Genomic DNA, 25,067 nt, shown 5'->3' on the forward strand with positions numbered 1-25,067 from the left:
TTGGTTGAGAACTATACTTGCAACGAGGTTATTTCTCTTTTATCTAATTGTGGAGTTCCCCAACCCCATGAACCTTCTCTCTTATCTAATTGTAGAGTTCCCCAACCCTTGTCCCAGGAAGATCAATGCTTTCAATTTTTTCTCCAAGAGCAAGAAGGATTTTGAAGAACACAAGGACAACTTATGGCTACCATAGCCGAGGCGGTGAACCATTTATTCCTTCTACGCTCATCTGATCAAGACACCTCTCTTGAGAAATGTGAAGGATCAACTAAAGAATGGAGTGAAGAGCATATTGAGTGGGTGACAATTTCACCTATGAGCTTCATTGGCCCCCATCAATATGCTATCTTGGAGACGGACTACCAACTCAAGGTCCTTTTTGGGTTGGTGCATGGTGGAGGAAAGGATGTTGGTTGCTAAGTGAACCCAAGGTTCTTCAAGAAAACCAATTCGAGACTTGGCATTCAAACATGGTGTGAAGCACAATTGGGTGATTTCTGGAGAGTGTTGGGTTGTTTTACGGGTCATTTGAGAGCTTCTCCATCCGGATTGGAGCATGGAAATCCACAACAAGAAGAACGGGAAACTAGAATATGGGATCTCGGAGGAGCTTCAAAGACTAAACACGGATGGAGATTTAAGGAGGAGTGGAAACATATGCCACCTTAGCAAGAGTCTCCTCAACAAGGCCAACTTAAGGACTATAAACCAAAGTGTTAGGTGGGAGACACCCCACCATGGTAACATTGTTCTTACCATTTCTTTGTTTATAATTTTGGTTTATTGCATGTTTTCTTGTCTTAATTAGTCTAGGATTAGTTTCATTTTGAGTTTAGATAGGTTAATTTTGGTATGGATCATGATTGTGTGAAGTTTTGAATGTTTGGGGTTGAATTTTGGTTGAGCTAAGACTTGGTACCTTAGATTTTGAAGAAAAATTTTTGGGAAAAAACAGGGCATGTGCGTGCGCTTGCCCTTGCGCGCATACACACAACAACTAAAAATCACGTCCTGTGCGTACGCACACTACCTTACCAAGCCTCTGTTGGGAGTGCTCGCTCACCTTGTGCGCGTGCATCCCTTTGTGTTTTGCGCTTTGTGCGTGCGCACGCTTTTATGCGTACGCACGCACCATTCTTTTTGCGCACTGTAAGCGTACGTACCACCTTGCGTATACGCACACTTCCTTACACCCATTCTGTTGGGATCACTGGCACAACCTGTGCACATGAACCCCTGCCTCTTTTCACCATTGTGCGTGCGCAAGGACCTGTGTGTGCACCCACATATGATCCTTTTTTCCTAAAAAAAAGTGTGTTCTGTGCGTACACCCAGACTTGTGCATACGCACACTTCTTAATCTCCTCTCTGCTCAGAGCGTTCGCACACCCTTGTGCGAGCGCACACCTTCCATTTTTCACCTTGTGTGCGTACGCACGGGTGCTGTTTTGGACAAATTTTGTTTGCACTTTTCCTTAAGCCCTAACGCACTTCCACCACCCCTCCATTCCTCCCTACTTCTCCTGCTTATTCTTTACTTGCAACCTAGACCACTTCATTGAGGAACAAATTCTATTTCTTCTGATTGTGTGGTCACCATTTTACCCGAACAATGTGTGTGTTCTAAATAGTGCACACATTTGGAATGCACACATTGTCTTTTATCATACCACACACATCTTACTTTTCCTCAATTCTTATTTATTTGTTTTATCCAGCAGCTCGAGCCCCAGTGCCCACCAGCTGAAAGTGGAGCCTCATATTTCTTCACCCCCGGATTGTATGCATGCATGGAGGACCATGCAACGTTTAAGTGTGGGGAGGAACCGCAATTTTTGGGGCGTAAATCTCTCTTTCTCAACATTTTGCACTATTTTTTAGTTTTGATAGTTATATTTTTGTGAATATTTGATAGTTATATATATATATACCCTAGTTTGCTTATGGTTATATTTGCATGTTACCTAGTATATGAAATAAAGTTGGTAAAAACAACAAAGAAATTTTCAAGAAATCTCTTTTAGGGCGTTCCATTGATTAGATTTGAAACTTGTTTTTGAACTTCATTGAAGTATTTTCTTATGGAACATAGAAAAGAGCTTGAACAAAACACCAAGTGAGACTTAAGCTTCATTGTGTGGTTATACATTTTCAACCACAAATTTTGTTCTTATGTGTTATAAACTCCTTTTATGATTATAATCTTTGATTTGCCTGATTCTATATGTTCTGTATTTGATATTTTGAATGCATTTAGTATGATTGAGGCCATTTTTGAATTGAAATCACGTAACCTATATGGCCAACTGATACGTAAAAATTTAGATTTCACGTATAACCGGCAAGTATACCGGGTCGTATCAAGTAATAAAACTCACAAAGAGTGAGATCGATCCCACGGAGATTGGTAGATTAAGCAACTTTAGTTAATGGTAAATTTAGTCAAGCAAACATAGTTTTGATTTCATGAGCATTTTGATTTTTGAACATAATTGCAAGAATGTAAATGACACAAAATGTAAAGAACTAGAATAGAGAAATAAAATGAAAGTAAATGACGGAAACTTAAAGTGCAAGGAACTTAAATGACATCAAAGATAAATTGCAAGGAATTAAAGATTGCAGAAATTTAAAGAACATAAGAGTAAATGGCAAGAAATAAAGGAACAGACTGTAATAACAAGAATAGTAAATTGACAGGATGTAGAAGGGAGTTGGGCAATGGGTTTTCAAACACTAAGAACAAGAGAAATAAGAATTAATGATAGAGAGGATCATTAGGGATCAGAGATGCTAGTTTTCATGAATTGATGTTAGTCAAATCTTCCTCAATCATGGGTATAGATCCATGGCAAGTGGGTGATTGAATCCCAATCTCTTGGTGATTCAATCTCTCTCAACATAACCAATTGCCACTCTCGTGATCTAATTGTTCATGAGAAGAGATGAAGCTCAAATCTAATCCAGCCACACAATTCCTATAATCTCAACCAAGGAGAGTTACATCTCACATACTAACCAAGGTATATTGATTAAAGAAATCATGAAAGGATGAACTCTAAACTGAATTATGTGGCTCATTCCTCAAATTCACCACATAATTCATGTAGATTAACCCCTCTCTCGATGGTGGTTGAATCTATGAAGAGCAAGAGTTCCCTCTTTAGATCAACCACTAGAATTGAGGAGGAGAAGATGAGTTCACCAATCCATTCCAACAAGCAGAGCTCTTCCCCCTAATGAAGGTGGGGTTTAGTGAATCATAGCTCCAATTGAAAACTGAATTGCATGAAACTAAAGTGTATGAAAATAAAGAGTGACACTTCAAAACAGAAATTGAGAATTCAAGAATTCATAAATGAAAACTACAAATTAAACTACACTACTACTAAGGAAGAAGAGAAGGGGAAGTGAAGAAGAGTGTATGAAGGGGAGGGGTCCGAAGACCCACTCTCAATGGAGTGTGCCAATTCACAGAATTCCAAATTGGTCTCCTCCGTATCCCCCCCAATCCAACCTCCTAATGCTATGAGACTATGGCCTTTATATAGGCTTTTCTAAATTACCAATTGAAATGAAATTAAAAGCAAATTACAATTAAATGAAAATCAACTATTCTAGATGATTCTTGTGGCCTTGATTGATTGAGATTTATGGGTTTTTCTTGCTTGAGGTTAGCTAGCTCATGAGTGGAGTTGCTGCCCTTTTAAGGAAAACAGAGGAAGCAAAGCTTGTTCACATCAATTCTGGCCCAGTGAACAAGCGTTATTGGCAAACACGCCAATGTTATTGCACGTTGGCAACGTGCTCATGGGTTTCCTGGGCTGGGGCTTGGTGATAGGCGTTGCTAGCCCAAGTTATTGCCAAACACTTGGCTCTTCTTCTTGGTTTCACTTTTCATGCTTAATGTTGCCTAAACTTTGAGCTTCAATCCTTTGCTTAAATATGAACTATGATATATCATTGGAAAGCTCTTGATGTCTACTTTCCAATGCCACTAGAATCACCTCATTTGGACTTTCCTAGCTCAAGTTATGCTCCATTGAAGATGGCAAGGTCAGGCTGCCCTGGTTGGGCGTTTTTGTGGATAACGCCACCAATAACGTGCTCAACAACGCCCCTAGCCCAAATTTCTTGGCCTGGACGTTGTTGCTGGAGTTGCCAAGGAACACGCCAGTTCATTTTGGCCCTGGCAACGTGTTCGACTCCCCCTCCTTGGCCTACTCATGCTTCCTTGAATTTCAACCTCATTTCCTTGTTTTTGGGGCCTAAAGATGACTCTGATTCGAGCTTCCATTTCATGCTCCACTATAGACTATTATATATGGTTGGAAAGCTCTAAATGTCAGCTTTCCAATGCAATTGGAAGCACTCAATTTGGACCTCTATAACTCAAGATATCTTCCATTGAAGAGGACATGGTCAGGCTGCCTTGTTGGAGTTGTTGTGGATAACACCCCTACATTCCAAGTTAGCAACGTGCATCACAATTTCCTCACCATCCTGGCGTTGTTGATGAACACTCCTTCTCTTCAGCACGTTGGCAACGTGCTCGAGCCTTTCTCAAGGCTCCATGTTTGCTTCCTGGCGTTGGCAACGTGCATGGCAAGGCTTATGGGCGTTAGCAACGTGCATGGCATTCCTTTCTTCAATATTTTCTTGCTCCATTATCTTCTTGCTTCATCACCTAACATAAACCAAAGAACTTTCCTCAAAGTTTTGCCATCTTATGCAATAATTTTCAAGGGAATCATTCACATCAACTTGTATATAAACTCCTTGATTTATTTGCATGAATTATGCCAAATTTCACTTAATTCTTGGTTCATGGATGCATGGAGGAAAACTCACAAAATTGCTCATTTATTTCAAAGAAAGTGAATGAACCTAAGCTAAAACTAACTAAACTAACTAGTTAAAATGGCAAATATGCGAATGCATCACAACACCAAACTTAAACCTTGCTTGTCCTCAAGCAAGAAAAGAATCATGCAATAGAGATTGACAATCCAAGGTAAGAAGAATAGCAACTCAATGTTCATGGTAAGCTAGTTTTCTAAGCATGCTACAATCACAAAAGAAATGTAAATGATTGATGCTTCTATCTAGCTCAATTTATGAAATCTTTTTCTTATATTTCTTCCTTGAAACAAGCTTTTGATTTTTCTTATTAGCTTCTCTTTTGGGTGCTTTGCCCCATGAGTTGATAACAAAACTACGACTCTAAATGCTTTGTTTTCAAGTATTACCACTTGATACATAAGCACCACAAGCATTTAATTAGAGGACTTCATTAAGCACATTTATTTCTTTTCTTGACTCTCTAATCATTGATGCTCAGAGCCTTGAGCTTTGAGGGAGTGCTTTTGCACTTGAGCCTAGCCTTGACTTCTAAGTGTTTTGTTTTCAAGCATTTTACTTGATACATAAACACCACAAGTACCTAACAATGGAATTGTCATTGGTACTCAGAGCCTTCAACTTTCTCATTCTTTCCCTTTTTCTTTTCTTTGCCTCTTTTTTTTTCAAGGTTTTCATGATTTCAAAAGATTTCACAAAATGTCCTAGATGAAAACTCCAATTAAATCAAATCTAATGCAATTGAGCAACAATCAAACATACTAGACTTCCAATACTTGTATGCACATGCCAAGTTCTTCTTTAATTCCTTGTTTGTTTATGATCATGATGCTTTATTGCTTTTGAATTCACAAAACTCAAGTTGGTGGTCATAATGCCACAGCAGCATATTGCAATTTAGAAATCAAACTATGCCCATTCATATCTCACATGTATACAGAGAAGGTAATAAGACAATCATGCAATTTAAAGTGCTGGAAACAAATGAGAGAAAAAAAAAAGAACTTTACAACCTTGTAATTTATCTTCTCTATTGTTGTCCTTTTCCTCCTTTTCTTTCCCTTCCCACACCAAACTTAGAATGATTGCTTGTCCTCAAGCAACAATTAGAACCGTGGCTATGGGGCTAAGATAGATCATGAATGTCTTACACAATGAAACATTAGTAGCACATGTGTTTCAAGCAAACAAAATTAAAGATAACAATTAAGGCACAAGAGACAGAGACATTTTGATTGCAAACTTAAGAAGGTGAGCACAATACATTGCATAAAAGATAAGTGGCACACCAAACTTAGTGTGACACTTTCATTTGGAATTAATGCAAGTATCCAGTAAAGATTGGAAACAAATTTTGTTGCATAACAACACCAAACTTAGAATGCAATCATATGTCAATTTATTTGAATTAAAACTAAGCAAATGAAATTGTTGTATGTTAAATACAATCACCAAGCTAAGAATCTATCATGAATAAGGATCTCTTGGTAATGTATTAACAAAAACAGTTAATAAGCAAACTAAATGAAAGCATTTAAAGATAGAAAAATAACTAAAGCAAGTAAAATGCAAAATTGTCAAATCAAAAGAGAAAACTAAAACTGCAGAGGCATTATGATTATGCAGACAAGTAGTGTTGCTTGAATAAATTGCATAGAAAATAAATGGCACACCAAACTTAGAATCTTGGTGTGTCACTTTCATTTTTGATTTGATGCAATCATCCAAAAAGATTGAAAACAATTTGTTGCAAGGCAACACTAAACTTAAAATGTAACCATATGCCAATTTATTGAATTTAAATAAAACAAAGAACAAAAACAAAGCAGAGAAGAGAAATTATACCTATGGTTGACATGTTGTTCACTTTCTTCCTCTTCTTCCAGTTTGTTAATAGGAATGACCTTAAGGGGGAAGAAAATTCAGCTAGTGTCCCCTGTCTTGGCCTCTCCTCAGCAAGCTTTCTTTTGTTAATGGCTTGATTGAGCTTGCTTGCTGGATCAGGGGGAGGATTGCTTGTGGTTGACCCCTTTTTCTTCATGAATATTGTCCTTGGTAGCTTGGTCACAATCCTCTTCTTGGTGCTTTTGTTAATTGCCTTCACTTCCTTGAATCCAAGTCTTGGTGGTTGTGTGATTGTTGGAGTCTTCTTTTCATCAAAAGCCTCTTGAATTGGTGGTCTTATGAGCCTTTCCTTCATGTGATTTTCTGCTTCACTTGAGTGTGAATTCTCTGGATTGACTTCCTCACGTTCATGCTCCTCCACTCCTTTCTTTGCACCCAACATTTGCTTTAATAGCTCTATCATGGAGGAGGTTTGTTGATCTTCCCAACATTTCTTCATCTCCTCTTCATACCTTTCAATCATGGTTTCAAGTGTTGAGGCGTTTTGGTCCAGGGAAGTTTGTGAGAGTTGTGAGTCTTCATGTTCTCTTGTCATCTCAAGTGCAATTTCAGGTTCAACCACCTCTACCTCATTTTTCATTGAAATTTTTCTTGACAAAGAGGCTTCCTCATCTTGCTTTTCCACTTCCTCACCCACAAATTTGTCTTCATCCGTACTGTTTGATGGTTCTAAGTTCCTCTTTGTTTGCTCTAAGGACCCATTTATCTGCTCGAGGATGGTTTCTTCCCAAGATGGGGATTTTGTGTAAAATTCCACTAGTTTTCTCTGTATTTCAATGCCTTCAAGGTATTCCTCATCTGTTAATTCAAGAGATGAAGGTTGAGAGTAATTTTGGTGACGTGAATGTATTGTGGTGAAGTTGTGTTGAGGGGTGTGGAATAAGTTGTGTGATTGATGGGATGACTGGTATGGATTTTGGAGGAAACTTTGTGTTGAGGCATAATCAAGTGGTGAAGAATTTTGATATGAAAAATTTGGAGGTGAGGTTGGATAATTAAGAGGTGCTGGCTCATGATGGATGGGATAAGAAACATTGAATTCTCCTTGGTTTTGTCCTTCCCAATCACAATTTGGATAGTTGTCCCATTCATAGGAGTATGAATCATTTTGTGTTCTTGTGAAGCATCCCATTTGGTTTGATTGCTCAAACCCCATCATTCCTTGGTCTTGATTTTCCCAACCACAATTAGTATGGTAACTTGAATCATTTTGTGGTGGTGGAAAATACCCCATGTAACTTTCTTGATCATTATGTGACCTTGGGGCATATCCCATTTGGGTTGATTGCTCATGATCCATCATTTCTTGTTGATATTCCCATCCACCATAAGGATAATGATATGAATCATTTTGTGGTGGTGGTTGGTATCCCATATGATTCTCTTGCTCATCTTGTGTCTCTGAAGCAAATCTCCATGGATTGGAGTGCTCAGAATTTGTATTTTCTTGGTGATATTCCCAGCCACCATTAGAGATTGGTGGTGGTGGGTGATATCCCAGAAAGTTTGTTTGATCAAAAGATGAGGTAAACTCCATTTAAGTTTTGTAGAACACAATCACAAAGCAATTGAAATACATGTCTCAGATGAGAATTTCTTGGTGAGGCAATAACACAAACACCTTAATGTCCAAAAAGAAAACAAAAAATTAAAAGAACTGTACAAAGAAAAAATGCTTAATCTAAACTACCATTCACTTAATCATTGTCAATCTTTTCCAATCCCCGGCAACGGCGCCAAAAACTTGATACGTAAAAATTTAGATTTCACGTATAACCGGCAAGTATACCGGGTCGTATCAAGTAATAAAACTCACAAAGAGTGAGGTCGATCCCACGGAGATTGGTAGATTAAGCAACTTTAGTTAATGGTAAATTTAGTCAAGCAAACATAGTTTTGATTTCATGAGCATTTTGATTTTTGAACATAATTGCAAGAATGTAAATGACACAAAATGTAAAGAACTAGAATAGAGAAATAAAATGAAAGTAAATGACGGAAACTTAAAGTGCAAGGAACTTAAATGACATCAAAGATAAATTGCAAGGAATTAAAGATTGCAGAAATTTAAAGAACATAAGAGTAAATGGCAAGAAATAAAGGAACAGAATGTAATAACAAGAATAGTAAATTGACAGGATGTAGAAGGGAGTTGGGCAATTTTCAAACACTAAGAACAAGAGAAATAAGAATTAATGATAGAGAGGATCATTAGGGATCAGAGATGCTAGTTTTCATGAATTGATGTTAGTCAAATCTTCCTCAATCATGGGTATAGATCCATGGCAAGTGGGTGATTGAATCCCAATCTCTTGGTGATTCAATCTCTCTCAACATAACCAATTGCCACTCTCGTGATCTAATTGTTCATGAGAAGAGATGAAGCTCAAATCTAATCCAGCCACACAATTCCTATAATCTCAACCAAGGAGAGTTACATCTCACATACTAACCAAGGTATATTGATTAAAGAAATCATGAAAGGATGAACTCTAAACTGAATTATGTGGCTCATTCCTCAAATTCACCACATAATTCATGTAGATTAACCCCTCTCTCGATGGTGGTTGAATCTATGAAGAGCAAGAGTTCCCTCTTTAGATCAACCACTAGAATTGAGGAGGAGAAGATGAGTTCACCAATCCATTCCAACAAGCAGAGCTCTTCCCCCTAATGAAGGTGGGGTTTAGTGAATCATAGCTCCAATTGAAAACTGAATTGCATGAAACTAAAGTGTATGAAAATAAAGAGTGACTTCAAAACAGAAATTGAGAATTCAAGAATTCATAAATGAAAACTACAAATTAAACTACACTACTACTAAGGAAGAAGAGAAGGGGAAGTGAAGAAGAGTGTATGAAGGGGAGGGGTCCGAAGACCCACTCTCAATGGAGTGTGCCAATTCACAGAATTTCAAATTGGTCTCCTCCGTATCCCCCCCAATCCAACCTCCTAATGCTATGAGACTATGGCCTTTATATAGGCTTTTCTAAATTACCAATTGAAATGAAATTAAAAGCAAATTACAATTAAATGAAAATCAACTATTCTAGATGATTCTTGTGGCCTTGATTGATTGAGATTTATGGGTTTTTCTTGCTTGAGGTTAGCTAGCTCATGAGTGGAGTTGCTGCCCTTTTAAGGAAAACAGAGGAAGCAAAGCTTGTTCACATCAATTCTGGCCCAGTGAACAAGCGTTATTGGCAAACACGCCAATGTTATTGCACGTTGGCAACGTGCTCATGGGTTTCCTGGGCTGGGGCTTGGTGATAGGCGTTGCTAGCCCAAGTTATTGCCAAACACTTGGCTCTTCTTCTTGGTTTCACTTTTCATGCTTAATGTTGCCTAAACTTTGAGCTTCAATCCTTTGCTTAAATATGAACTATGATATATCATTGGAAAGCTCTTGATGTCTACTTTCCAATGCCACTAGAATCACCTCATTTGGACTTTCCTAGCTCAAGTTATGCTCCATTGAAGATGGCAAGGTCAGGCTGCCCTGGTTGGGCGTTTTTGTGGATAACGCCACCAATAACGTGCTCAACAACGCCCCTAGCCCAAATTTCTTGGCCTGGGCGTTGTTGCTGGAGTTGCCAAGGAACACGCCAGTTCATTTTGGCCCTGGCAACGTGTTCGACTCCCCCTCCTTGGCCTACTCATGCTTCCTTGAATTTCAACCTCATTTCCTTGTTTTTGGGGCCTAAAGATGACTCTGATTCGAGCTTCCATTTCATGCTCCACTATAGACTATTATATATGGTTGGAAAGCTCTAAATGTCAGCTTTCCAATGCAATTGGAAGCACTCAATTTGGACCTCTATAACTCAAGATATCTTCCATTGAAGAGGACATGGTCAGGCTGCCTTGTTGGAGTTGTTGTGGATAACGCCCCTACATTCCAAGTTAGCAACGTGCATCACAATTTCCTCACCATCCTGGCGTTGTTGATGAACACTCCTTCTCTTCAGCACGTTGGCAACGTGCTCGAGCCTTTCTCAAGGCTCCATGTTTGCTTCCTGGCGTTGGCAACGTGCATGGCAAGGCTTATGGGCGTTAGCAACGTGCATGGCATTCTTTTCTTCAATATTTTCTTGCTCCATTTTCTTCTTGCTTCATCACCTAACATAAACCAAAGAACTTTCCTCAAAGTTTTGCCATCTTATGCAATAATTTTCAAGGGAATCATTCACATCAACTTGTATATAAACTCCTTGATTTATTTGCATGAATTATGCCAAATTTCACTTAATTCTTGGTTCATGGATGCATGGAGGAAAACTCACAAAATTGCTCATTTATTTCAAAGAAAGTGAATGAACCTAAGCTAAAACTAACTAAACTAACTAGTTAAAATGGCAAATATGCGAATGCATCACCAACCCTTATATCTACCTTTGTAACCACTTTTGAGCCTTTAATTTCCCTTTGTTCTAAATTTAAGCACATCATTTGCCCTAAGCGAAAAACTATTAAGGCCCATGAATTGTATATTTGATTAGCTTGGGTTGAGTGTGTGTGTTAATCAAGTGGGGGGCAGGAATTTGTGGGACACATTGGTAGTTAGTTTACTTTGGGTGTTAATTGAAAAAAATTGGAAAAATGGGTAAACACCCGTGCATCTATTACTTAAAACATATGCATCCCTTTTTGATGTTAAAAGAAAGGATTTTGGTGTACATACTTTGTTTATTTAAAAAAAAGAGAAAAAAAGAAGAGAAAAAGAAAAGAAAAAAAAAGAAATGATAATAAGAATGTAAATAAAGGATGCATATGTGTGTGAATTGGAAAGAAAAATGCATGAGTGAATGAGAAAAAAGGAAAATGAATGGGAAGTTATGTTATTTTTCTTTTGTGTACATAGGTTGATATAGGATTAGGTGGGATACTTGAGCTAATCAAAGATCCAATCTATTAGCCCACTTAACCATATTAATCCTACCCTTACCCTAGTCCTATTACAGCCCTCCAAAGACATCATGATATTTGCATTCATTCATCAAGTATTTGTTGATTGTTAGACGACTAGCAAATCCTAGAAAATATTACTAAAGGAGAATTGAGTGATTAAGCCCTAAATACTGAGCGACTAGAGTGTATACACAACCAGTGAGGGGTTCATGGTGTGCGTGTATGCAAAACCCACACTATTTCGTAACAATAGCAGTAGTATCTACAAGTGCACTGGTCGTCAAAGTAATACCTGAGCGAGTTAGGGTCGATCCCACGAAGATTGTGGCTTAAAGCAAGCTTATGGTTGTCTTGCACGTATTAGTCGTGCGGAATCAGAAGGAGTTGTAAATTAGCTATTAAGAAGTTGGCTATTAGGAATTATATGCTGGGAATAGTAATACTAGTAGGAATAGAGTTGAGAGTTGGAGATGCTTTGTCTTTCTAAAGTAACTCTGGTACTACTATCTTCTTTGCTTGTGAACGATCTTCTTCTATGGCAGGCTGTAAGTGATCAAAGCCACGCCAATGGTCTTTGATCTCCTCTGCTACAGAATAAATGACAGAGCTCTTGGTTATTCAATCCAATGGAAGGTGAAGTTCTTGCAAGCTATTCTCTTGGCGATCCTACTCAAAATGCCACAGATAAGGTCGAATCTTCCGGATCAGAGAATGTTATTTCTTTGAAATCTAGCCTATACCACGGAAAGCTTAATCTCCCCGGAGATTGGCTAAACTGGTGTCTCGAGAAGTCCCCAACGAAATCGTGGATCAACCATCTAAGAGATGTAAATCTATAGCTGTTGGCTCGTGCTTTTCTTCCAAGTACTCACACGAACCCAAGTAGACGCGGTTGTTTGTCAGGCACGTTTGTCTTAATGTGATGAATAGAGCCAATTTGTCAGATAATCCTGTTCATCACGGTGAAGATCAGGATATACATCTTAGAGATAGATCAAACACGGATCAAAGAAGAAGAAATAGTACTTTTATTAATTCATAGGACTCAGCAGGGCTCCTCCCCCCTCAACCTAGGAGGTTTAGAAACTCGTATTGAGGTAAAAACAATAATGAAAACAAAAATAATGTGTATCCTCCCAAGGAGGTCTGAAGAGCATTCCATTTGGATCTTTGTAGATCCAGAAAAGCTCTTCTGAATGCAGACAGGTCACATCTGAACAGCATCTGCAGTGTTTTCTCTGTCTTTGAATCAGATTTCTGCTCCACCTACTTAATTTCAGCTAGAAAATACCTGAAATTGCCCAAAAATAGAAAAACTCATAGTAGAATCGAAAAATGTGATTTTAACACTAAAACCTATACAAACTTAATAAAAACTAGATAAAAACTACTAAAAATTATATGAAAGTGATGTCAAAAAGCGTATAAAATATCCGCTCATCACAACACCAAACTTAAACAGTTGGTTGTCCCCAAACAACTAAAAATACAGTAAGATAAAAAAAAATTAAGATACAATAAATTTCTAAGTTTCAAATGAAGCTTAGTAAAAATCAGATGAGCGAGACTTAGTAGCTTTTTACTTCTGAATAGTTTTGGCATCTCATTAACCATTGAAACTCAGAGATGTTGGCATCTTTAGAAACTTAGAATCCAGATGATATTATTAACTTTCCTAGTTAAGCTTATTTTGATTCTTGAACACAGCTTTTTGAGTCTTGGCTGTGACCCTAAGCACTCTTTTTTCCAATATTACCACCGGATACATTCATGCCATAGACACTTTACCTGGGTGAACCTTTTCAGATTATGATCAGCTTTGCTAGAGTCCCCAGATAGAGGTGTCCAGAGTTCTTAAACACACTCTTTTTGTTTTGCACCATGACTTTAACCGCTCAGTCTCAAACTTTTCACTTGACACCTTCACGCCACAAGCACATAGTTAGAGACAGCATGGTTTAGCCGCTTAGGCCAGGATTTTATTCATCTGGGCCCTCTTAACCACTTATGCTTAAAGCCTTGGGCCTTTTTACCCTTGCCTTTTGGTTTTAAGGGCTATTGGCTTTTTCTGCTTGCTTTTTATTTTTTCTTTCTTTTTATTTTTTCGCCATTTTTTTCTGCAAGCTTTTCTTTTTCTTTTTGCTGCTTTTTCTTGCTTTAAGAATCAATTTTTAGATTTTTCAGATTATCAATAATACTTTTCCTTTTTCCTTATTCTTTCAAGAGACAACATTCATATATCACAACTTCAAATATGTATCGTTTATTTCATACATTCAGAAAGCAAAATCAAATGATACCACATCAAACTAAATAAACTAATCTTATTTTAAACTTGAAATTCATGCATCTCTCAGTTCTTTTCAAATAAAAATTTTTCATTTAAGCAAGGTGAGAGATACATGGAACATTTTACAACTTAAAGACATCAATGCAAATGATCATGCAACTAGAACAAGAGAACAGATAAATAAACAGACAGAAAACAGAAAAATAACAGGAAAGGAGTAAAAGAGAACAAATGCACCTGAATGATGGTAGCCAGTGCTCGTCCTTGAGGATCTCATGTAGTTCTTGATCTCTTCTATATCACTCCTGTGTCTTTGTTAAGGCAGCTGCACAGGCTCATGTGCATGCTCTCTAGTTTACTCCATCCTCTTCTTCTATACTTAAGAGTTGTAGACGTCACAAAGCAAAGCTTTTGCAACACCAAACTTAAGAGTTTTGCTCGTCCTCGAGCAAATATGATCGATGGGAAAGAAGGTGGTGTAGGTGGAGCTTCTGTGGGACCTCTTGGTCTTGAGAGGCTAGGAAATTCCAGATTCTCTACTTCTCTGCACTGGCATTTGAATGCCCAGGGGCTGCTCCATGGCTGGCGTTCAATGCCAGCATTGCTCCCTTCTTGGGGCATTGAACACCCAGGAGGGCTTCCTCACTGACGTTCAACTTCGACATTCCACTTGGAGTGTTCTGTTTTCACTGCTGTGAATTTTGTCTCTTGATTGATGCACATGATCATGACTCTGACAACTGAAAAGGAAAACAAAATAAAAGAAAATTAAAATAGTTGAGTAAAGTTGGTTTGCCTCCCAACAAGAACTACTTTAAAGTCATTAACTTGACGGACAACTCCTTTCAAGGAAGAAGATAGTCATAGAGAAATAAATCCTCACTCCTTAGTGGGAGCTTCGTAATATGCTCAAGAAGCCAAGATTTTGTTCACTGCCTGATGCATGGTTGGGCTTACAGTAGTATGCTCGTGTCCCTTTTTGTCATTTTCCTCTTCCATGGTGAATACCATGATGAGATAAGTGAATACCACCATCTTCCATGGTAAAAAGCCCTCAGTATAGATATTCTTGTTTTTCAAGCCCCTAGGTATCCTCCTTTTGGAGCCTTCCTCCTTTATGGATAGTGTACATCCAACACCAAACTTACGTTTGGTCTTAGGAGGGATTGAATTATTTCCATCTAAGGGAAGAGGCTTGGATGCTGAATCCTTTATACAAGTGCCTCCCTTGTTAGGGGGTAATGGCTTAAGCTCAAGCTCAGGAGGCTTCTCCTTTTCCTCAGATGTTTCTAGAAGCTCTTCTAAGTCAGGCTGAGTATCATCAAGGATATCATCAAGCCTATCCTTGAAGCTTTCGGCCATGTTGACTTCTTCCACCAGGGAATCAATGAAGTCAATCCTCATGCATTCCTCAGTGAGTAGGACTGTTTGTGTCTCTCTCCAATCCTTCTTATGACTTGGAATGTCCTTCATGAACTTTGCATAAGAAAGTATCTGTTCAAGAACTTCTGCAAAAGAGATCTTTATCTCTAGTATTTTGAGATACTCCTCAAAGCGGGCAAACTGTTTATCCCTTTTCTCTTGACAGAGTTTTTGAGGATATGGCATCTTAGCCTTGTATTCATCAACTAAGGTTGATGAAGGTCAAATGTCATTTGAGTTGAAAGGGTGGTTACTAGCTTGCTAAGGAGGGTTGTTATCAATGAACGACTGACCTCCCTTGCATGGGCGTTCAACGCCCATGCTGCTGTCCCCTTGGGCGTTTCGACGCCCAATCTCTCTTCTTTCTTGGCGTTCAACGCCAATAGGGTAAGCTTCCTGGGTGTTTGAATGCTTATTCTCTGTCGTTTCCTGGCGTTCAATGCCAAAAGGGATACCTCTCTGGGTGTTAAAATGCCAAGAGTTATCTTGTGCAGAAACCTGGTTTTTCTCTATGGGCTTTGCGTTTTTATTATACTGAGGGTGGGTGTTTAAAGTTTTTCCACTCTTCAGTTGGATAACCTAGCATTCATCTGTTATCTGCTTAGATAACTGATGCCTGGTTTGACTCAACTGACCTTCTATATTTCTGTTAGAAGCCTGAGTTTCTCTTAGAGCCTTTTCCAATTCCAGCATTTGCTAGGCAAGGGGCGTGTAGTTGCTGAGTCAATGGGCCATTCTGCTCTGGAGGGTTAGGTTTAGCAGCTACTGCCTTAACCTCTCCTTTTATAGAGGTTTCAGGAGATGAGTACAGATGCTGATTAGTGGCAACTGTCTCAATAAGCTCTTGAGCCTCTCCTATGGTCTTTCTCAAGTGTATGGAACCACCAGCAGAGTGGTCCAAGGCCATTCTAGCCATGTCTTAAAGACCATAGTAGAAGATGTTTAGCTGTACCCATTCTGAAAACATTTCAGTGGGACATTTTCTTAACATCCTCTTATACCTTCCCCAAGCATTATAAAGAGATTCACTATCTCCTTGTTTAAATCCTTGTATGTCCAATCTCAGCTAGGTCATCTTTTTAGGGGAAAAGTAATGGTTTAAAAACTTGTCTACTAAATGTTTCCAAGTTTTTAAACTATCTTTAGGTTGGTTATCTAACCACTTTTTTGCTTGATCTTTTAAAGTAAAAGGGAAGAGCAATAACCTGTAGACCTCTTGGTCTACTCTTTCACTGTGTACTGTGTCAGAATTCTTAAGAAATCTGCAAGAAATTCTGTAGGTTCTTCTTGAGAAAGCCCAAAATACTTGCAGTTCTACTGCAACAGAGTAATAAGTTGAGGGTTTAACTCAAAGCTACTAGCTCTGATTGGTGGTATGCTGATACTTCTACCATAGAAGTCAGCATTGGGGCTTGTATAAGATCCCAAGAGTTCTCTTGAACTCTCCAATCCCACTTGGGTTCATGATTAAGAAAGGTAGAAGATGAAGAAGGAAGAAGATAGAAGGAGTAGAAGAAGAGATAGAAGTAAAAGAGGTGAATAAGAATTAAAATATTTGTTTTTATTTTATTTATTTAATTATTTTCGAAAGTTAAATTAATTAATTTAAAAAAGATTTGAATTTTAATTGTTAAATTTTCGAAAATAGAGGAAGGAAGAGAAGAAGAAATTTTCAAAAATTAAGGAGATGAGAGTTAGTTAGTTAGTTTTGGAAAAGAAGAGAGAGAAGAAGGAGTTTTTTTTTAAAAATTAAGAAGAGAAGAGTTAGTTAGGTGATTTTGAAAAAGATGAGAGAGAAATAGGAGATGTATTTTCGAAAATCAAGAATAGAAAAATTAATTAGGAAGTTTTGAAAAAGAAGAGAAAGAAGAAGGTGATATTATTTTCAAAAATTAAGGAACAGGGGTTAGTAAGGAAGTTTTGAAAAAGAAGAGAGAGAAGATGTTCCCTTTTGATTTGAAATTGTTTTAGCAATGCATAAGCACTCGTGAATTGTATTTTTCCTGAATTTTTTACTGGACTCCTCATCTTCAAGGGACTTCTTTATGACTCTATTTGTGATAGGGTCCTTAACCTTTTTCTTTTAGGATTTCCTTCATTGTTCATCTTGTATAAAAAAAAGTCAAATAAAACATCGAAACTAATAAAGAAATGGGCATATGCATAATCATACGGTAGCCACATAATAAGGTAAACAAACATTGAGATTTCATGAACAAATAAAGCATGAATAAATAAAGCTTGATAGACAAATAAATCATATGGCAGCAACATATTTTAAGAGGGCTATGGCCCACTACTGTCATCAATTTTTATACAAATAAATCATATGGCAGCCACATATAAAACATCATGAACAAATAAAACATCATGGACAATTTTTGTACTACCTCAATTTCAGCTTCACTGTCAAAATCATCAGATTCTATTTCTTTGTGGTTAGGTTTGATCTTGTTCAGTGTCACATCAACAATAATGAGTCGCACACCCTGTCTAACTAAGTCTACCTCACCAATATCACTCAAGGGTATCGGACTATTCGCCGATTCATGTGGCTCTCTTATGTTAGGGTTAAACTGTAATTGGACACCAATGTTAAACAAATCTCTTGGAACCGTTTTCATCACATAATGCTTCTGCGGAATATATGGATCTTTCACATAAAAGCACTGGTGCTTGGCTTGCCAACACAAATGGTTCATCTTGGTAACATCTTTTGTTGAAATGAACGTATGTCAGACCATAATTATCTTCCTCAGCCATAAACCACTCACACTTAAATAACACAATTTTAAATTGGTTAAAATAGTCTAACTCGATAATATCCATAATTCTACCATAATATCTTATATTGGCCTTGATTGTTTTTTTGTCCTTAACACTTGTAAAGCTTGTAGTTTCAGCTACCACATTGACACCACTGTTTTGCGTTTTCCGCATCACTTCTCGCCGCTTAGTATGAAATCTGTACCCATTGATGACATAAGTAGAAAATGATTTTGCAACTTTATTTGGACCCTTAGACAACTGTCGTATCCAACTGGAAACATCATCTTTCATGGCACGTCCTGTAAACCAGTCTATAAAGTTTTCATTCTGATCGTTAACAACGTTCCACTTTCGCTTCCGCTTGTCTTGCTTTTGTTGCTCACCATGTTCTCTACAAGGGATGTATATTATTATGTAATACTACCAAAATTAGTCTAAAGAATAGAACTAATGAGAAGTGCAAATTTACCTCATGTAAGGCTCTACGTTAATGCAATTGTTCAATACATATGCATTAGCTTGAAGGAGTGACTTCTCGTCCAAAATAATTAGTTGCCCTTTTTTTCCACGCAATGGACTTTCCTTGTTTGTGAACAAGTTTGAATCAGGCTCTTTGGTTGAAGTACCTTCATCATTATTCCGAGATACTCTATTGAATCTTGTTTTCACTTCCTCATGCAAATATCTTGAACAAAAAGTTAAACACTCTTCAGCCGAATAATCCTCCGCAATTGATCCTTTTGGACGACTTCTATTACGTACATACCCTTTTAGTGTGCACATGTATCTCTCAATCGGATACATCCATCAAAACTGGACAGGACCACCTAACCTTAATTCATTAGTTAAATGAATAGGCAAATGAACTATTATATCAAAAAAGATAGGAAAAAAATGTTTGAAGCACTTCCATCAGGCAATTTTGTTTTCTTCAAAACACTGCAAAAATGAATTTCTCGCCTTTGGTGATGGAGAAGCATGCTCTAGCAAGTTTAGTTCTTTTGCCATCCTTCGTATTTATTGAGTGAAGATTCTTTCGAATGCCTATCTCTTTAAGATCATAACGAGCCTTTGCATGATCCTTTGTCTTTCCAGGAATATCCAATAAGGTACCAATTATACTGTTGACTATGTTTTTTTTTTTATATACATTACATCAAGGTTGTGCCTGAGCATACAATGCTGCCAATATGGTAACTCAAAAAATATTGATCTTTCATTGGCCATTACTTTTACTTTGCGTCTTCCCAAGGGCATTATCTACTGACTTTAGCATATCTAGAACCTCTTCACCTGTTAACATTTGTGGTGGACCCCTGAATTCTGTTTTTCCATTAAAGGATCTCTTGTTAGACCTCCATGCATGATCAACTGGCAAAAATCTCCTATGTTCCATGTAAACTGTCTTTTGGCTATGTTTCAAGTAACAAAAAGAAGTATCATGGTTATAACAAGAGCAAGCTAGCTTCCCTTTCATACTCCAACCGAACAACATCGCATACACAGGAAAATCATTAATTGTCCAAAGAAGTGCAGTATGCATTTGAAAAGTTTCTCCCTTAAGAGAATCATATGTATCTACCCCTGACAACCATAGCTCCTTCAGCTCTTCGATCAATGGTTGAAAAAAAATATCAATATTATTTCTTGGTGAATAAGGTCCAGGTATGAGTAAAGAGAGCATGCAGTATTCTGACTTCATGGACATCCAAGGGGAAAAATTGTACACCATTAAGACAACTGGCCATGTGCTATGTGACACGTTCATGGTTCAAAAAGGATTAAAACCATCACTTGCCAAACCAAGCCTCAAGTTGCGAAGTTCTTTTGAAAGTTTGGGTACCGAGTGTCCAAGTTCTTCCATGCTTGGCCATCAGTAGGGTGCCTTATGCAACCGTCTTTCAAACGCTGCTCATCATGCCACCTCAATGCCTCTGCTGTGTTTGGGCACATAAAAAGCCTTTTAAGCCTTGGTATTAAAGGAAAGTATCTTAAGGTCTTCGCAGCAACCTTATGCACTTTATTCGGAAGCGCAAAGTCATCTTCGTTGCCATTTATAGTAGGAGTCTGATTATATCGAGACTCTCCACAGATATGGCAAACTGAGTCATTTATGTACTCATTGCGATACAGTATGCAGCCATTAGGACATGCATCAATCTTTTCATAGTCAAGACTCAAGTCTTTAACCATATTCTTAGCTTTATTAAAAGAAGTGGGAATGTTTAAATCAGGTATAGCTTCTTTCAATAACTCCAAGAGGGAGGTAAAAGATGTATTACTCCAACCATGCAGACACTTCAAGTGGTAAAGTCGAATGATAAATGATAGTCTCAAAAATCCAGTAGTATAATTCGGATATAATTCTAGACCTGCTTCATCAACCAATTTATAAAATCTCTTCGCGTCTTTATTCAACCCGTTTTTCCTTTCTTCAAGATTTGTTATATTTCCGAATGCATCAAGCAGCAACCCGTCAATATCATCAACGCCCCCTCGATCATCTATGTCACTAGCTACAACTGTTGGTATTACTGATTCCCCATGATTAATCCATCGTTTATAATGTTCGACAAACCCATAGCAAATAAGATGCTCATGTATGTCTTCTTGTTCACGCCAATAAGTGTTTCCACACTTTGCATATGGACATTGGATTTTTTTTCCAACTAGTTTTCCAATTACGAAGGCAAACTCTAAAAAATTATTTACACCAACTATGTACTCGTTCTCAAATCTTGGTAAATCCATCCAATCTTTTGACGAAACATGATTAAACCTAAGAATGCAAATATCTGAACTTACTAAACAGGATCTAATAGATCAATTATAGTGACAATCTAGCTACCATATATCCGTTTACTACCCTAGTTAAATGTGCTATCAAATTATTATATATGGCAATTACGAGATAAACTTACTGTTTAGTTCCTTCATTTTGAGATGCTATATGAAGTTGTGTTATAAATGGTGCCGCAGCAACTACTCAATTTCTGTTGTCTTTACCAGTACGAAAAAATTATCCTATACACAAAACAAAGTCAAAATAATCAAATTTAGAAACGAAATACCAAATAATATCCAATTTTAAGTTCCTATATTTATGTACATTTTTTTGCACTTATTAAGTTAACTTTTTTTATTAACATGGGTTCGCATCTAAAATAGGCAGAATAATTTTTTTTAGTGTCCCATAATCTTGATATAAACATAATATAGAGTAGCAGTGCTAAGTGCTAACTAATTAATAATACAGTGTAATAATGGAAAATAAGGTTGAGCTTTAAATTATCGAGTCAATATTGTAAAATTGACGAGTTTAAAGGGATAAATTAGACTTCAGAAACCAAAAACATCGTCACTTTGTAAAGGTAAAAACTCATGAAATAAATCTATAAACAAAAATTTTCTATACATAATTTAAAAAATTTTCCATACAGCAGTATAACAAATAATCTCCCGTAAAACTATTGAATGTGTGCAATTTTCCACAATGTAAGGATTGGTTTGATCATTGGGGTTAGCATCGGAAACATTAGCACTCATTTTGCTCCATTGCAAGATTAATTTACTAAAACAACCAACATTGAAGAGGAATTAATAAATCAATTCTAGATGAAGAATCTAGAATGCTGTCAGAGTTCACTTATATATCCTCAATTAAATCTGAAATGAAAAATCAGAAAAAGAAAATAAATCTCAATTCAAAAAAAAATATATATATATATATATATATATATAACCTTGTCAATAATAATAATTGGAACTCAAAGATTAAAGTGTAAACTTAAATAATCAAGCATAGTTCTCAATCTAAACTCAGTTAAATACAAGATTTGTAATTATTATTTTTCAAAATTGGTGCAAAAAAATTAAATAGAGCAACTAGCTCATTTTTTCGTCGTTATTCAAAATCCTAGCGCAAAACACAGAGCAAGGAGAAGCACAACAAACCACATCGAAAATCTTAGCAAATCAAAACCAGAAAAAGCTTAAAACGTAACTCTCGTTATCCTAACAATAAAATAGGAAATTCCATGTTCTCCCGCGATCGCCTCAAGAACTCATCTTGATTCACAACCAAAACTCACCAATAGCAGCACATTAACCATAATCCAAATCCTGAATATGAATAATTTAAAACGAATTAGGTATAAAATTAGCAATTACCAGTTAGGGTTGCAGAAATCGGTGCTGCAGAAAAACAAGGATCCACATGGTTCCATCGCCGTCTACTTAGGGTTTGTTCTATGTGAATGAATGGTAGATTAAAACGTCATACGTGTGAGCTACTAAACCCAACTTCTTTTATTAAACAACGCATCAGGTTTGTTATATTATCTTTTTAATTATTAGATGGGTAAAAATTTAAATGTATACTGTATAGTTAATTTTAAAAATATTAGAAAGATAAAAATCTAAAATCTAAAAATTTATTTTTAAAATAAGGTCTTATTCGTGTGAGTTTTTAAAATAACCCCTAAAATCCAATGATCAATGTGTGCCCAATTTTCTACAATCATTTTAATAAGTTTTAAATCATTTTTTAATTTAAAATTATTAATAGTATTCAACCTAATTTTATATTTATAAAATTAGATTTAAAATTTTAATATTTAAAATAAATTATATAAAATTATTATTAGTTTTTAATTATTAATTTTTTTTAATTTACAAAAAATATTTAAAATAATAAAAAATACATAAAATTCTTAATTAATTAAAACTCAAATGATTAAAACTGCATAAATCTTTTTAGGCCACCCTTCCGAAAAACTATGACCATAGATCTTTTTTTGTCATTGTAAAAAAAATCGTGACCATAGACACCTTTAGATCACCTCCAAAATCGTGACCATGGACCCTTTTAGGCCATCCTTCCGAAAAATCGTGACCATAGACCCTTTTTTGTCACTGTAAAAAACCGTGACCATAGACCCTTTTTGGTCACCGTAAAAAATCGTGACCATAGACGCTTCTAGGCCACCTCCAAAACCGTGACCATAGGCCCCTTTAGGTCACCTCCAAAAACCGTGACCATAGACCCTTTTAGGCCACCCCCAAAACTGTGACCATAGGCCCCTTTAGGTCACTCCCAAAATCGTGACCATAGACCCTTTTAGGTCACCCTTTTTCGAAAAACCGTGACCATAGAGCCTTTTTGGTCACTAAAAAAAACCGTGACCATAGCTCTCTTTAGGCCACCCCCAAAACCCTGACTATAGACCCCTTTAAGTCACCCCCTAAAACCGTGACCATAGACCCTTTTAGGTCACCCTTTTTGAAAAATCGTGACCATAGCTCCTTTTTGGTCATTGTAAAAAATCGTAACCATAGACCCTTTTAGGTCACTCCCAAAACCGTGGCCATAGACTCCTTTTAGGCCACCCCCAAAACCGTGACCATATACCCTTTTAGGTCACCCTTTTTTGAAAAATCGTGATCACAGACCATTTTTGTCATTGTAAAAATCGTGACCATAGACCCCTTTAGGTCACCCCTCAAAACCGTGACCATAGACCCTTTTAGGCCACCATTTTTTAAAAAACAGTGACCATAAGTACTCTATGGTCACCCTTTTTAAAAAAAATCGTGACCATAGCTTTTTTTTTGTCACCCTAAAAAACATTGACCATAGAGGGTCTATGGTCACGATTTTTTATCGTGACCAAAAAAACCGTGGCCATAGACCCAAAATATTGTAGTGGGTCTTTGTTAGATTATGTCTCTTGGTTGATCTGCACTGTTAACAAATTGTTGTCAACTGTGATTTCCTTAATAAATTAGACACCAAAATAACTTATTATGGAAAGAATTATTAATAGTCACACTATAATTGGAATTTTGAAATAATATAAAAGAAACTTTTAATTGTTTTACAAAAAATCTTACTTTATTTTCAGAGATTCAATTTTTTTACATAAGAAGCAAATTCGTAATAGAATTGAAAATAGATAGAATAAGGTAAGATTTGGACTATACTCTAATTTTACTTATGAGTTGAGAATTTCTCAATCTTAACTCTACCCTAATTGATCTTATTTGTAGAAAAATCAAAATTTTTCAAGCAAATATAAAGTTCAATATTCCATATTTCATATATACTAATAAAATAAAATAAAATATTAAATTAAAATTAAAATTAAAAAAATAAAATCTTAAAAAAATCTAACATAAAATATAAATAACATGGTCATCAAGTTATTAATAAAAATAATTAAAATAATATAAACAAAGATATTATCTTATCATTCTTCTTCTAACTCTAAATTCTTGCAATTTTACTCTTTAAATAACAAACGTACTAAATTAGTAATTTAAATGATTAGTTTAGTAGTTACTTTAAGTTTTTTAAAAGAAAGAGTTCATGTATTTGATACGACAATACTCACTTTTTTCACTACACATATAATTTTTAAATATATATTATATAATATATTAGGGGTACGGGTAGCGTAGGTATAGTATACCTTGAACCCGTACTATCCTACTCAGTCGGGTGGGGTTGGGTTGGATACCTGCGAATAGGGCATATATTGTCAGCTATAATTTTTAAATATATATAATATATTAGGGGTGCGGGTAGGGTATGTTGACGTTGGGATTTTTGCTAGTAAAGAATTTTATAAAAATAGTCGCGTTGTAGATATAGATTCTAAACCAACAGAAATTCCTTTGTACAAACATTTTGGTTGTCACAAGTAACAAACCCTTTTAAAATTGATAACTGAGTATTTAAACCTCGGGTCGTCTTCTCAAGGAATTGCAGGGAGGTATGTTCTTATTATTGGCTATGAAAAAGGTAAAATTGGGGTTTTGAGGATGAGGAATAAATATGGCAAATAATTTAAATGACAATTAAAATAGATAAATACTGTAAAGCAAACTTTTGGTAAGGTACGAGAGATTG

General features: G+C 36.5%; 1 protein-coding gene across 6 annotated transcripts in view; it reads right to left on the reverse strand.

Annotated features, from left to right (window-relative positions):
• The window catches only part of LOC130950741 (uncharacterized), a 32,751-nt gene extending 10,301 nt beyond the window's left edge, over positions 1-22,450 (reverse strand). Inside the window, exons 1-3 of one of the 6 annotated variants that reach the window (XM_057879310.1) lie at positions 22,328-22,450; positions 21,079-21,181; positions 6,709-8,389 (exon numbers count right to left, since the gene is read on the reverse strand). In XM_057879310.1, coding sequence (XP_057735293.1) covers positions 6,709-8,305 — 1,597 coding nt within the window. In that variant the 5' untranslated portion in view covers positions 8,306-8,389; positions 21,079-21,181; positions 22,328-22,450. The other 5 variants (XR_009073716.1, XR_009073713.1, XR_009073715.1 and 2 more) reach the window with 5 other exon arrangements.
• Positions 22,451-25,067: the final 2,617 nt, after the last annotated feature.

This window comes from Arachis stenosperma, chromosome 9 (genome assembly GCF_014773155.1).
Source record: "Arachis stenosperma cultivar V10309 chromosome 9, arast.V10309.gnm1.PFL2, whole genome shotgun sequence".
Classification (NCBI taxonomy): domain Eukaryota; kingdom Viridiplantae; phylum Streptophyta; class Magnoliopsida; order Fabales; family Fabaceae; genus Arachis; species Arachis stenosperma.